This window comes from Gorilla gorilla, chromosome 21 (genome assembly GCF_029281585.2).
Source record: "Gorilla gorilla gorilla isolate KB3781 chromosome 21, NHGRI_mGorGor1-v2.1_pri, whole genome shotgun sequence".
Taxonomy (NCBI): Eukaryota; Metazoa; Chordata; class Mammalia; order Primates; family Hominidae; genus Gorilla; species Gorilla gorilla.
Genome location: NC_073245.2, coordinates 30505527 through 30520918, shown reverse-complemented (window position 1 = coordinate 30520918; position 15392 = coordinate 30505527). Strand labels below are relative to the sequence as shown.

General features: G+C 41.4%; 1 protein-coding gene across 7 annotated transcripts in view; it reads left to right on the top strand.

Annotated features, from left to right (window-relative positions):
• RALGAPA2 (Ral GTPase activating protein catalytic subunit alpha 2) overlaps window positions 1–15392 on the top strand; it is a 325720-nt gene that overhangs the window by 197009 nt on the left and 113319 nt on the right. For 5 of the 7 annotated variants that reach the window (XM_055373507.2, XM_055373512.2, XM_063702324.1 and 2 more), the window contains 4 exons: window positions 2566–3337; window positions 4540–4611; window positions 10340–10463; window positions 12370–12525. In XM_055373507.2, coding sequence (XP_055229482.1) covers window positions 2566–3337; window positions 4540–4611; window positions 10340–10463; window positions 12370–12525 — 1124 coding nt within the window. Of the gene's footprint in view, window positions 1–2565; window positions 3338–4539; window positions 4612–10339; window positions 10464–10700; window positions 10924–12369; window positions 12526–15392 lie in introns of those variants that run through there. The other 2 variants (XM_055373513.2, XM_055373514.2) reach the window with 2 other exon arrangements.

The following is a 15392-nucleotide window of genomic DNA, read 5'->3' as shown; positions in this document are numbered from 1 at the left end:
CCCCATTGGTTCTGGTCAAAGGAGTTCATCCCTGCTCGAGATTATATCACGAAATTCAGTTAGGAGCATCTTTCACCCTGCAACCCCTTTCTGAGCTAGTTGAATGGCTTCCCCAAGGTCCCCTGTGAGATATATTCAGGTATGGCTTCCCTCGGTTCATGCTGGAGACTGAGAATGCCTGCAAGGCATTTCCTGCTGCTGCTTCTACTTTTATGTTTCTCATCACTCCCTTAAGCAATTCCAGCTCTGGGTAGGGTTAAGGCCTTCTCCCATGACCTGGATTTTCAGATTCCCTCATAGGGATGTGTATTCTGAAGGTAGTCTCCCCCCGACTCACACTCTGAGGATTTATAGTTTTTTACCTGTCTCATGGAGCAGACTTCAGCTTTCTGCTTCTTTCAAAGGGTCTGTGGATTCTTGCAGTTTTCCTGTTGAGTTCCTGTATTGCTCCTTGGAAAAAAGTTCACAGTGTGAATCTCTACACACTATTCTGTCCTTCCCAGTGGGAGAGGCATGCTAACACTGCCTCCAATCTGCCATCTTCTGGATTTGCTTCTATAGCCCTATGCACTTCTGTCGGCAGGTTTTATATTGGGCTGTGCGATTTGACCTACAAGCCAGTAGATGGTGTTTATGGGTAAAAGCTGGCTGTGGGCAAGGTGGCTAGGTATATACTTGATCCTTGTTTACCAGCAGAAGCTCTCTATTGCCTCAGGCAATGGAGTGATCCATGGAGTGCACAGTGGTCTGAGCTCACTGCTTAGCCCTGGGTGGGCAGGGGGCAAGATGGGTTGAGCCAGACTGGACAGGCTCATTTACAGCTCCCCTGGTGTTGGGCACAAGTAGCAGTGCTGAGGGAGAATCCAGTGGGCAGCCATCAGGTGCCCAGTGGTGTGCCTAGACATGGAGCTGGGAAATCTCCTTGGCTCCTAGTTCTCTGCACAGGCAGAGGGGCACCTAAACTCCTGATCAGGAGAGCGGGTTTGGGTGCTCCAGGTACCTATAAGTCTGCCTGGGCTTGGAGTGCAAAAGGCTCTGCTATACTACAGTCTCTGCACAAGAAAGGTGGGGTGGCTCAGGCTGGTAACCCAGATGAGCAGGCACTGCAGCTACCTGGAGATATGTCTGGGCATGGGGTGGAGAGGACCCCACTTCACCATGGTCTCTGCACAGGAAGGGCAAGCTAGCTCAGTCTGCTGATTCAGATGCGTGGGTGCTCTGAATTCTTGGAGATCTGCTGGGGCATGGAGTGGAATGGGCTCCACTGTACCATAATCTCTACAGGAAGGGTGGGGCAGCTCAGGCCACCAATCTGGGCGAGGAAGTGTGCCGAATACCTGGAGATCCGTCTGGGTGTGGAGTGGAGAGGGTTCCCCTGCACCAGGATCTCGGCAGAGGAGGGATGGAGAGACTCAGGCTGCTGAACTAGGCAAGCAGGAGCTCTCAGTGCCTGGAGACCTGCCTAAGCATGAAGCAGAGAGGGTCCCCCTGCTGCAGGATCTCTATATAAAGGGTGAAGCAGCTCAGACTACCAGTCCGGGTGAGCAGGTGCTTTGAATTCCTGGAGATTCTGCTTGGGTGCGGAGCGGAAAGGGCCCTGTTGCACCACAATCTATGTCCAGGAAGGGTAGCATGGCTCAGGCTGCTCATCCAGGCAAGCAGGTGTTCTGAATGCCTGGAGATCTGCCTAGGCATGGAGTGGAGAGGGCCCTACTATACCATGATGTGTGCACAGGAAGGTTGGGGCAGCTCAGGCTGCCAGTCTAGGAAAGGATTTCCACTTACTGCCTGGAGTCCTGCCTGGGAGTGGAACAGAGAGGGCCCTGCTGCACCATGATCTCAGGGGAGCAGCCTGGTGCACTCAGCAATGACACATGCAGACTGATTCTGTGTTGCCAAGCTGGCCCTGGCTGCAAGTCTCATTGCCCGGGAGAAACTTTAGCTGTAGCAGCTCTCTCCTCCCACCCCAAGCCTGCAGTTGAGAAGAGCACAATTCCAGTGCCTACTGCTGGTGCGCTTTGCACAGTTCTGGCTGTGGAAGTCCCTGCCCCACTCCAGAGCAAGTGCTCCCATCTCTCAGTCCCGGATCTAGGAAATGCCTGCAGCTTTTTCTGGTGTCTTTTCCTCTCAGCACCTCCAAGTCTCTCCCCAAGATAGCTCTGGGGCTTGGGAGAAACATCATTCTCTGCCTTGGCCTGGGTTGCTTGGATCCCCCAGTGGAAGGGTAAATTACAGAGGGAGACTGTTTCTGTCTCGGGTACTGGGGCTTCACTCACTCTTACCAGCTGGATGCCATCACAAGGGCTGTTTGCCTGCATTGTCCTCCCTGAGATCTGGAACATCCTTCACGATTCCAGTGGATTCCCATTTTCCTTCCTGAATTAAAGCTCAGAGAGTTGATCTTTTTGCACTATCTTGCTATTTCCAAGTGGCTGAGGCACACTAAAAGCCTGTAATCTACCATAATGGAACTGCCCCCTGGCCCCCCTCCGCCAAAAAAAAAGGTGTTGAGTTTTAATCTTCATTCACCACTGACTCTTTATGTTTCTTTACTGCTGTTTACAGAGAAGAAGAGAAGAAGTTTGGAGTTGATCCCTTTGACTGCTCGAATGGTGATGGCCCACCTGGTGAACCACCTGGGGCATTACCCCCTCAGCGGGGGCCCTGCCATACTGCACAGCCTTGTCAGTGAGAACCATGACAATGCCCATGTGGAAGGCTCCGAGCTGTCCTCTGAGGTGTTCAGAAGCCCAAACCTGCAGCTGTTTGTATTTAATGATAGCACCCTCATCTCCTACCTTCAGACACCCACAGAAGGACCGGCAGGGGGATCACCAGTGGGCTCTCTCTCTGATGTGAGAGTAATTGTGAGGGATATTTCAGGGAAGTACTCTTGGGATGGTAAGGTTTTATATGGACCTTTGGAAGGCTGCTTAGCACCCAATGGAAGAAATCCTTCATTTCTGATTTCGAGCTGGCATCGTGACACATTTGGACCTCAGAAAGACTCTTCTCAAGTTGAGGAGGGGGATGATGTTCTTGACAAATTACTTGAAAACATTGGCCATACAAGTCCTGAATGCCTTTTACCATCACAGCTAAATCTAAATGAACCTTCCCTACCCCCATGTGGCATGAACTATGACCAAGAGAAGGAAATCATCGAGGTCATTTTGCGCCAAAATGCTCAAGAGGATGAGTATATCCAGAGTCATAACTTCGATTCTGCAATGAAAGTCACCAGCCAAGGGCAGCCCTCCCCAGTGGAGCCCCGAGGACCCTTTTATTTCTGCAGGTTATTGCTTGATGACTTGGGAATGAATTCTTGGGACAGAAGGTAACAATCCAAGCTAGACCTCCAGTTATTTTATCATTATTTTCATGTACTTGTTCTTTTTATCAGTTTGTGGTTGGGGAAGAAGAAAAGATTGGGGAAGAGAGAAGAAGGGAGATTTTTCTTTATTTTAACATTTGCAGCTTATTTTCTGCTACTAAATTAAAGCTAGAAATGAAATTATGCTGTACTGGTGTGCAGATTGAATTCCAAACATGTTGGATATTTTAAAGGATATCAAACATTTGTGTGTGTGTATGTGTGTGTGTGTGTGTGTGTGTGTGTGTGTGTGTGTGTGTGTGTGTGTGTGGAGGGGGGGGTTGTTGTTGTTTGTTTGTTTTTTGAGACAGAGTCTTGCTCTGTTGCCCGGGCTGGAGTGCTGTGGCGTGGTCTCGGCTCACTGCAACCTCCGCCTCCTGGGTTCAAGCAGTTCTCCTGCCTCATCCTCCCGAGTAGCTGGGATTACAGGCACCTGCCACCATGCCCGGCTAATTTTTGATGTTTTTAGTAGAGACGGGGTTTCACCATGTTCGCCAGGCTGGTCTCAAACTACTGACCTCATGATTTACCCTCCTTGGCCTCCCAAAGTTTTGGGATTATAGGCGTGAGCAACTGCGCCTGGCTGAGTGTGTGTGTTTTAATTACCGCTTTGTCCATTATTGTTTCTGCCCTCATGCAGGAAGCAAATGAACTACAAAGGTGAATAAGCCAGTCTAACCTTAGGTCTGATGTGGGAGATAGACCTAATACAACTCTGATAAAGGATAGAATGACACAGGAGTTCATGAGTAATGATTAAATCCAATGGGAAGTACAGAGCAATGGAGAAGACTTTGTGGAAAGGGGAGGATTTGAGCTGGACCCTGATAGTGGAGTGGAGTTTTTAAGAACAGAGGTAGGGAAAAGGGATTCACAGCAGAGCTGACACTGGAAACAGACACAGTCACACAGGCACATGCATGTGAGTCACATACTCACCAAAGAGGCATCTGTGTCACTGGGCAGTAATGGGATACTGACGGAATTTTTATACCTTTGCATATCTTAAGGAGGATGGAGTTCATTCTGTAGGTTTCTATCACAAATCTTTTGTGAGTGAGGTGGTAGAGGATGGATGATAGGTATTTTTATTAAATTACTGATTGAAAAGCAGCAAAATGGTTCTGTAATCACATGGTTTTTCTTCCATCCTTTTTTCTTTATAGAAAGAATTTTCATCTGTTGAAGAAAAATTCAAAATTATTAAGAGAGCTGAAAAATTTGGACTCCCGCCAGTGGTATGTGAAAGTATATCAAACCACTTTTTTCCTGTTTGTCTTTGGGTATTCTTGGATAACAGATACAACAGCAGGAATGAATAGACTTACTGAGACATCCAAGGGTAGTTCTGTAACCTAGCATCTGGTGACATTTGCGCATGCCATACCGTTGGTGTTTTTTACTATAAGGAATAAACTTTCATGTTTGGTACACTAAAAAGAGGTCACCACTCCCACCTAATCTGTACTTTTGATTATCTTTCTTTGTGGCTGCCAGTAGAAATTTATTCTCATTTGATCTCTGCAACCACCTCCTTATGATGAAGAAAAAGTTTACCTAGGTTTAACAGCCCGTGATTGCTCATACCATATTATCTAAAGCCAAGTGAGTCTGACTTCAAAATCCATGTTGTGTATCAAGGTGCTAACATTCTGTACTTGTGGCTTCATAGTGTTGGAAAGGTTAAAACCAGTGCGTTGTAATTAATAACTCTCTGTTAATAAGGCTCATTCTCCAAAGCTGGCCAGACTCAGATCCACCCCTGTTCTCTACTGTCTCAGAAGCATTTCTAAAGATGAGCTCACAACCATGAAAAGTGTTTGATTTGGGGAATGTGTGTTTCCGAAATCATCTAAGTCAAGAATAAGTATAGGACTTGGTACATAACAGATGTTTCAAAGTTTCGAAGAGAATAAGCTGCCTCCTTAATCTTTAGTTTTTTAAAAAACTCTAAAAAAAAAAAAAAACCACTTTTATTCCCTGTAGGAATATTCTGATATTCTGTCAGCTCTCAAATTAAAAATTCAGGTTGTTTTCCTCAATTTTATTTTTCAACTCTTCACACTATATTTTTTCACTACATTTTTCTTACTACTCATTAACTCAAAAATTTTTAAATCTGTTTTGAGCTATATGTTTTTAAAGGGTGGTACAGTTGCTGGCTGAGAAGTAAGAAGGAAGAAAGGAAATAACAGAGCCCTGCTTTATCTTGACAAAGTCATATCTTAGAATTTCAGAAAATTACTAGAGCTCTTTATTCCATTCATTAAATCCTTCATTCATCCACTGTCACGTTTCTCATCTAAGTCATGAGCTTCTCCTGCTTGCACTTACAGTGATGAGTTAGAGCCTGCTGAATGAACATTTTCACCATTGTGTGTGTTTCAGTGGCTTTGTGATGGTTTTATTGTTTATTTTAGAGTTTTGATCAAAACCCAAAGTGATACATGCTTAAATTTTATTTTCAAGCAAACTCTTGGTTCATGTCACTATTATTTGCATATCACCTTCACAACTGTGATTCTTCTTTGGTGTTTTGAATTCTTGAATTGGATATAAACCCAACTAGCAAAGTCCATTTGGAATTTTCTTTTAAACACTTGGAAGATTATATTTCAGAAAGGTCCTTTGGTAATGTCACTAAGGACTGAGTAGATAAAATAATATTAAACTTACTCACAGCTATGTATTGTTTCCGTCCTTCAGAAGCATATGGTATTAAGATGGATTTGTTTGTATTGACCATTTTGTGGGAATCAGAAGGGCATAAGTTTTCTTTTCTTTTCTTTTTTTCTTTTCTCTTCTTCACCCTTCTACTTTCCCACCTGTCTCCCAGGTCACTGAGCACCTCTTATTGCATCATATAGCTACATACATGTTGAAGCATGAACTGTTTTGTGTATGTTTCCAAGTCTTGGGAATGTGACAGGATGGCTGTTCCAAACCTGATTCCCTCTCCAGAAGGGGACATGAGGGCCTTTTTTCCTAGGTGGCCTTACTCTTCTCTGGAGAGTGATAAATATTTCAGTATCAAATATGCAGACTTTTTTTTAAAAACACAAAATTAAAATATTCATTTGTAGTTTTACCTGGATAAAGGAGCCATTTTCTGTCCAGAAGCCTGCAGCTCCATTGCCATTTTAAATGTCTTTGTTTCCTGACTTATCAGGTGAAACAGTAAAAGATTTGAATTTGAATAATTTTTTAAAGTCATTAGAAATGAAAAACCTGAAGCTGCCATTTCTCACCTTGCCCTTCACTGTATTCCATTTCCTGATTCTTCTTGTGATTCCTTTTCTCTAGAGGAACATAGATCAACTTCTCTATGGAAATTCTGTAAGGGATTTATTCTGAAGAACTCAGGGGTTCACCACACTCTCCCTCCTTCCTTCAGTATTAAATAAGCAGTCATTTGGGTTCCACACTCAGCTTTTTAAGCATATGCTGAATTATTCCAGGCTTCTTAGTATTAAGTGAATACTTGGTTTCATGTAATTGCGGTCAATTTGTTGAGCGTTAATGCACTTTAGTTGCATGAGGTACAATTGAATTAGCTCCCTGGGGTACTGTTGCAACGAAATATGGCTTTGAATAGCTGAGTGGCAGTCCCCTGCCCCTTGATCAACCTTCACTTAAAACCCCAACTCCTGGATTTAGTGTCTTCTTGACATCAAATGGGTATCAACTTATTTTATGGTGAAGGGTATTTTCAAGATTCTTTTTGAAGAAACTAGAAATAAGTCTGAGACTCTTCAGCTATGAGAAATCTAGACTGCCCTGTATTTTGGTCAGGTAGCAGGTAAGAAAATACCTTGTCTGTCAACTTTCATTTAGAACATTTCTGTTTAATTCTGATATCAATTTATCTCACTGCTCTTGATGCATAGTTCCTTCTTAACATGTTCTTTGGAAACGTTGAGGCTATCTTGCAGCTATGGTCTAGATTGTCAATGCTATGATGAATGTACATACAAATCACAGTGGGCTTCCCTGTTAGATATAAATGCCTTCTTGCCACTACGTGGGGAGGTGGATGTTAAAATCATGCTTTTCTTTGGCTTTTTCATGTGACAGCACAAGGAAACTGAGCTATTCTGGTCTATTCCTAATAAGAAAGAACAGTGCATTCTAATGAGGAAGGGAAGATTGTTAATTTCATGTATGTGTGTTTCTGAATTACCTGCTCCTTCATGCATTGGTGTGCTTCTTATGGATGTGAAGTGCTGTTGATGTTGCTAATTATCATTTCAAAAGCATGGCTTTAATAAGGCCAGACACAGCTTCTGCATCCTAGCAGGCTCTCTGTGGTACTAACATTTTGGAGAATGTGAAATTTGATGAATGTTTACAACTAAAGGTCATCTTTCCTCACACTCACATTGGTCAGCCCATCATTCAGGCTTAGCTCTCTTGTGCTCTCACATTGAGTTAATGAGGGCTCAAGGACTTAGGAACAGCTGCAATGGAAACAGCTTAGATTTTTAAGGAGAATAAACTGAAACATTGTAGATAAACCTGAGGCTGTTTTTATGTATGTAAAGTCTATATAACAAAGAAAAATTAAATGCTGAGGAGTTTTTACATATGTAGAGAGACCGGCAGATAAAAACTGAATAACTATACTTCTCCACTTTTGTTGAAAGAGACAGTCTTTTAGGTCATAGGTTATGGTTTCTGTTATTATCCAAGTGCCCAAATTTTTATAGCTGTTGGAATAGGCTAGTTAGATTCTACGCCATTGGTGTCCCCTGCCTGTTGCTCAGGGCGGTGAATGGTGTGGCACTTTCAGGGCTTCCTGCTGCATGAGGACAAGTTTTCTAAATTTATTTTAAGGACATATTAGAGATATTGGGGCTGGGCATGGTGCTCAACCCTATAAAGCCAACACTTTGGGAGGCCAAGGCAGGTGGATCACCTGAGATCAGGAGTTTGAGATCAGCCTGGCCAACATGGCGAAACCCTGTCTCTACTAAAAATAATTTAAAAAAATTAGCCAGGTGTGGTGGTGTGTGGTAGCATGCACCTGTAGTCCCAGCTACTGGGACGGCTGAGGCACGAGAATCACTGGAACACAGGAGGTGGAGGTTGCAGTGATCCGAGATCACGCCATTGCACTCCAGCCTGGGTGACGAAGTGAGACTATCTCAAAAAAAGATATTGTGAAAAGATTAAAAACATTAAAGATTATCTTTAAGGATGTATTAAAGATAACATGAAAATGTCTTTTAAAATGAAAGCAACCTAAATGAAGATTTGGGCTATGACATATTAATATAATGGAATGTTGTTACAATCATTAAACCTCTGTTGTAGAAGCACATGATATAAAAGTGTTCACACTAAAAAATGGTTGAAATGGTGAATTTTATGATATGTATATTTTACCACAATAAAAAAGTGTTCACAAATATTTTAAGTGAAAAAATCTGTTGCAAAACAGAATGTAGTAGCTTCTCATATGTGCATGCAAAAGTGTATCCTAAAATGGTGTAACGGCTATGTTCTTTGCTTATCCGTTGAAACTGCAAGTGATTTTTATTCTTCTCTTTTCTTTCTGTATTTTCTAATTCTTCTTCCAAGTATGTTTATTGCATATAAACCATAGGGGAAGTGAATAAGCTGAGTAAAAGGAGATAACTCTCTTCCTCCAGTTATTTGTATGACTTTTTAATTGAGAATCAATTAGTTCTGATTATTAAGTAGAGAAATAACTCACACAGAAGGAAATCTTAGATAATTTGTTAAAATATGGAACTCAGTTCTACCAATACGATATCTAATCAAATTACAATGTTGAAATACTAAACAAATATTAAAAAATTAAATATTAAATTTGACAAAAAATATTTCTGTATTTAAGAACTTGACAGTTATTCCTATGAGATTTATCAGAATGTAGTGCAAAAAAAGGAGAAAGTTGGAACCTCTCTGGAAGTGGACATCGAAACTTTAAAAAAACCAAAACTCTTGGATGATTGGGCTAGGGAATGAATGATTCGTAATCAAAGCTCCGTTTGAATAAGAACAGTGTTTCATCTCTAAACTATCACCAAATGTTTGGTATAGGCCCAGGTATTTTGTCGCTTTACTCCAGGGTATAATTTGCAGAAATTTATTATTAGTGCATTCAAATGTATCACCATATATCTGCTCAGTGTAACAGAGACTTAACACCTACTATATGCAAAGCAGTATGCTAGATGTGCAAAAGAGAAAATGGCAGGGCTTCTTTTTTCAAAGGACACATCACTTTTGCTTGATTTGATACCAGAGTATCCAAGATCTATGTTGGAACAAGCAGATGAAGGGTTTATATGGCTAAAAGGGGTTCCATTAAATAGCTATCCACCCTGTCAGGCACCCTCAGAATAGTCAGAGTACAGGAGTTGGTAAACCCCTTCATGAAGAAAATACCTAAGTGTGTTCGCTTGGAAGGATCTTCTTTTTCTCATAAAATCGTGGCATATTTTATAGTTCCAATCACAGAGCCACCCAGTAGCCTTAAAGTGTAGAGTTAAATATGGACAGTCACATAGATCTATTCACAATTTATATGTATTTGAAATACTTTAAAAGATATTTTTTTACCAAAAACAGAGAACTTACCAAATGGTGTGCCCCAGCCTTCTGGTCGGTGTATCTTATGTCTGAGGGTATGGTCTCAGGAAGCAGATGGCCTTGCGACAGTTCCCATCCCCTGCTTGCTGGATGTGCTTTTTGTTTCACTTTCTGTGCCTCCTTTCAACCACCTCTACTAGGGAGGTGATAATAATACTCATCTCTTTAGCATGGTTTTGAAGAATAAATGAGACCATGTGTCAGACCATCTCAGAACACTGACTGACCCCTAGCAAGTTCTCAGTAAATGTAAGCTCAGTGGTAGAAGTCATGCTGGTGGTATTAATAGTAGTGAAGTAAAATTTTACATATAAGAATTCTAACTCCTTTAAATTTAAAAATTTATAGCCGTGAGACACACAAAATCGCAGTGTTTTACATTGCTGAAGGTCAAGAAGACAAGTGTTCAATCCTCTCTAATGAAAGAGGAAGCCAAGCATATGAAGACTTTGTTGCTGGACTTGGATGGGAGGTAATGCATTTCATTCAGTAGGTGTTTATTGACCAGCACTGTTTAAAGATGTGTCCAAACTAGACATTGTGTAAGTTTGAACGTGTGCTTTTGCATTCAAATATAGCATAGATAGAGTTCTGGAATTGAAGAATTTATTGGATTTGACATCTGTTAGTTGCTTGTCAGTATTTAATACATGAACTTTTGTTTTCCTTTAACTTTCCTCTTAATATTTTTTCATTTGCTTTTTATCAGAACTGAATAGTCAGATGGGCTCTCCCAGCCATAGACAGTTTGTAGTAAGAGAAGACAAATGTGGGCAGAGAAGCAATGGCTTTGGCCACAGTATGGAGATTGAAGAAGAAGTCAATGACTTGATGGGTGAAAAGATGAAGAAAGAGTTGGATGAAGTCAAAAGTTGCAATGAAAATATAATATAATAGCCATGATGGTTTAGCTATCAACCTATTTCCCTAAGGTAGATCTCAGGATGATTGATGTTGAAAAAGTTTATTTTTTCTTTATTAAATGGTACTCTGACATACAGACATATATACATTTATACACACATACACACCTTTCCCCAAAAAACATAAACCTAAAAAAAAAATTCCTAAAATCTGAAAGAATTAGGAGTAGTTAAAATGGAAATCAACATATCTAAAATAATTTACTTCTTTTTTTCTTTTTTTTTTTTTTGTCTTTTCTTAGACAGAGTCTTGCTCTTTCACCAGGCTGGAGTGCAGTCGCACGATCTCAGCTCACTGCAACCTCCACCTCCCGGGTTCCAGCAATTCTCCTGCCTCAGCCTCCCAAGTAGCTGGGACTACAGGCACGCGCCGCCACACCCAGCTGATTTTTTTTGCATTTTTAGTAGAGATGGTGTTTCACCATGTTGGCCACGATGGTCTTGATCTCTTAACCTCGTGATTCACCTGCCTCGGCCTCCCAAAGTGCTGAGATTGCCCGGCCAATTTCCTTATTTTTTATTAGTTTCTTGAGTACCTGTGCTCTGAAAAACTCTCTGGGTGCCTTTGAGAGCTCAGTGCTAGCAAGGGGACTAAGGCAGGGATGGGGACAGGGTAAGAGTACATCAGAGTCAAAACGACATCCTTACTAAGAAGGCAAGTAGGTTTGAGTCTAACAGTTACTGTACTTCCAGTAAATCATTGTTCTCACTAGTAAGGCTACTCTAATTTGTCATAGAATATAGTTATTATTTAATATATTTTTAAGCCATACATTATCAATTACAGTTTTGAGAGTATATGTTTACTGTATGTGGCACAGAAGAGATTCTTCTATTTCTTTTTTCATATATGTTAGAATAGGTATTTTACTGAAAGAATACTAGTTTATGACAAGTTAAAAATTTTGGATAAAGGCACTAAGAAGTGAACACTCATGCCGTAACTTTGAATTATGACTCGTAAACTTTCGGCAGTGGTGTAAAGTGGTTGTTCAACCCTTTTGAAAGGCTGTTTAGCAAGGATTGCTAAATATTTTTAATATTGGTACCTTTTGACCCAACATCTTAGAAAAAGACTCCTTTGAGTGTGCTTTCTGTTTTGAAAAAGCAGAAACCCCCAAAATCCATCAATAGGGAACCTATGTATACACACACATATATGCATATATACACATACATTTATACACACAGGTGGGAAAAAAGTTAGAGATTATATACCAAAAGTTTGGTAGTGGTTTTATTCAGTTGATATGATTGTAGAGCACTTTCATTTTTAATGTTTTTTATTTCTTTAACATTTTAATCTGGTCTAACTTTGTATTACATTTGTTTGTAATCAGAAAGAAAGATATAAAAACGAAAATAATTTATTTTTTTTCTGAATTCACGGTCCTGCTTAGTGAAAGAGCAGCTCATTTTTGATCCTCACTCTTTCTTCTTTGTGACCTTTGTCAGGTGGATCTCTCCACCCACTGTGGGTTCATGGGTGGCCTTCAGCGCAATGGCAGCACCGGGCAGACGGCTCCTTACTATGCTACCTCAACTGTGGAAGTGATTTTCCACGTTTCCACTCGAATGCCGTCAGACTCAGATGATTCCCTCACCAAAAAGGTAAGGGGTCTCCTCGGCACCATTCTTAGCTGCCCTGGTTTGTAGGTGAGGCTCTCCTAGGACAGACAAATACAAGGGTAGAACGCACACTGAGATGGTTTCTCTGAACTCTACGACCCTGAGATTAAGGTTTGGGGAAAGAAAGTGTCTTAAATGTTATTACTTTTGGATCTTCCCTCCCGTGAATATTACCTGATGGAAAATGACATTTTTGATCTCACAGATTGTCAAAGGTTACAAAATATGATGACCCTGTACTGGTGGGGCTCTGGGAAAGCAGGCCCCTCTGAGGCTTGCTGTGGGGCGATTTGGCAGCATCTGTCAACATAAGTGCAGGTGTGCAGCTGCTCAGCCGCCCCACTGTTGCCCCTTACCTTTTATTCTTCAACTTGCCTTGTGGCCAGTTTTCCTTAGAATTCAAAGGAAACCTTATCCACCCCTGAGGAACCTCCCCCAGGGAACTTGGCCTTTACTTTCCAACCTGCAGGATGTTTGCCTCAGGCAACCCTGTGTTAAAAGTGAGGAGCGCCTTAAAAGAAGAGGCATTTAACTCTGGGAAGGAAGCCTCTAATCAGATCCGCTTCCAGATGAGGAGAACGTCTCAGAGCAACTGTGATATGCACTCACCTGGCCTGCTAGCAGGTGGGGAACCTAGAATCCCCACCTTACTCTCTCCCTACCACATAAATGCAAGGGACTGAGGGCAGCACCTCACGTGCTGACGAAGGCTGGCCACTGGGGAGTCTACTGTGGTGGTTATAGCCAGGCCCCGGTGACAGGCAGACCAGGGATCAGAGGTATATTCAGTTATTTCATCAACCTGTGCCTCAGTTTTTCATCTATTAAGTGACATTAAAAACACAGCCTATGTTACAGGGTTGTTGAGTGAAGTAAATGAGATAATTCCTATAATATTGCTTAGCACGGTGCCTGGGAAGATGTCTCTGACCATCATCCCTCATTATTGCCCATTGGTCTAATTGATTCTTTTTTTCCCCCTGCCCCATTAGCCAGATGCTTTATATTGGCCGATTGGCCTCACTGTACCTGCTTTATTTCTTTATTGTACGGTTTTGCTTTTTCACCACTGCAGCCACAGATGTCTGGACTATGTACAGGCATACCTTGTTTCATTGTGCAGCACTTTATTACACTTCACAGGTATTACATTTTTTACAAATTGGATATTTGTGGCAACCCTTAATCAAACAAGTCTATTGGCACCATTTTTCTAACAGCAGATGCTCATTTGTGTCTCTGTCTCATTTTGTAGTTTTCACAATATTTCTAACTGTTATTATTATCTCATATGGTGATCTGTAATCAGTGATCTTTGATGTTGCTATCGTAATTGTTTTGGGGCACCACAAACTGCCCTTATAAGATGGCAAACTTAATTCATACATGTTGGGTGTGTTCTGACTGCTCCACCCACCGGCCGTTCCCCTATGTATCTTCCGCTCCTTGGGCCTTCCTATTCCCTAAGCACAATAGTAGTGAAATTAGGCCAATTAATAACCCCTTGATGGCCTCAAAGTATTCAAGTGAAAGGAAAAGTTGGATGTCTCTCACTTGAAATCAAAAGCTAGGAATGATTAGAAGGCATGTTGAAAGCTGAGATAGGCCAAAAGCTAGACCTCTTTAACCAAATATTTACCCAAGTTTTGAACATAAAGGAAAAGTTTTTGAAGGAAATTAAAAGTGCTACTCCAGTGAACACATGAATGATAAAGAAAACGAAATAGCCTTATTGCTGATATGGAGAAAGTTTTGGTGGTCTGAACAGATCAAACCAGCCACAACATTCCCTTAAGCCAGAGCCTAATCCAGAGCAAGGCCCTACACTGTTAAATTTTATGAAGGCTGAGAGAGGTGAGGAAGCTGCAGAAGAAAAGTTTGAAGCTTGCTGAGGTTGGTTCATGAAGTTTGAGGAAAGAAGCTGTCTTCATAAAATGAAAGCACAAGGCGAAGCATTAAGTGCTCATGTAGAAGCTGCAGCTTATCCGGAAGATCTAACTAAGATCACTGATGGAGGTGGCTACACTAAACAACAGATTTTCAGTGTAGTAAAAACAGCCTTCTATTGGAAGAAGTTTCTATCTACTACTTTCATAACTAGAGAGGAAAAGTTAATGCTTGGTTTCAAAGCTTCAAAGGAACAGTCTGACTCTCTTGTTAGGGCTAATGCAGCTGGTGACTTTAAGTTGAAGCCAGTGCTCATTTACCATTCCCCAAATTCTAGGGCCCTTAAACATTATGCTAAATCTACTCTACCTGTGCTCAATAAATGGAACAACAAAACCAGGATGACAGCACGTCTGTTTAGAGCATGGCTTACTGAAGATTTAAAGCCAACTGTTGAGACCTACTACTCAGATTAAAAGATTTATTTCAGAGTATTACTGCTCATTGACAATGTACCTCATCACTCAAGAGCTCTGAAGGAGATGTAGTGTTGTTTTTCATGCCTGCTAACACAGTATCCGTATTCTGCAACCCACAGATCAAGGAGTAATTTCAACTTTCAAGTCTTACTATTTAAGAACTTTCATAAGGCTATGGCTGTCATAGGGAGTGAGTTCTCTGATGGATCTGGCAAAGAACATTGAAAACCTTCTGGAATGGATTCACCATTCTAGATGCCATTAGGAACATTCGTGATTCATGGGAACAGATCAAGATATCAAGATTCACAGGAGTTTGGATAGAGTCCCACCCTCATGGATGACTTTAAAAGATTCAAGACTTCAGTGAAGGAAGTCACTGCACATTTAGCAGAAATAGCAAGAGAACTAGAATTAGAAGTGGAGACTGAAGATGTAGCTGAATTACTGCAATGTCATGATAAAATTTGACCGGATGAAAAG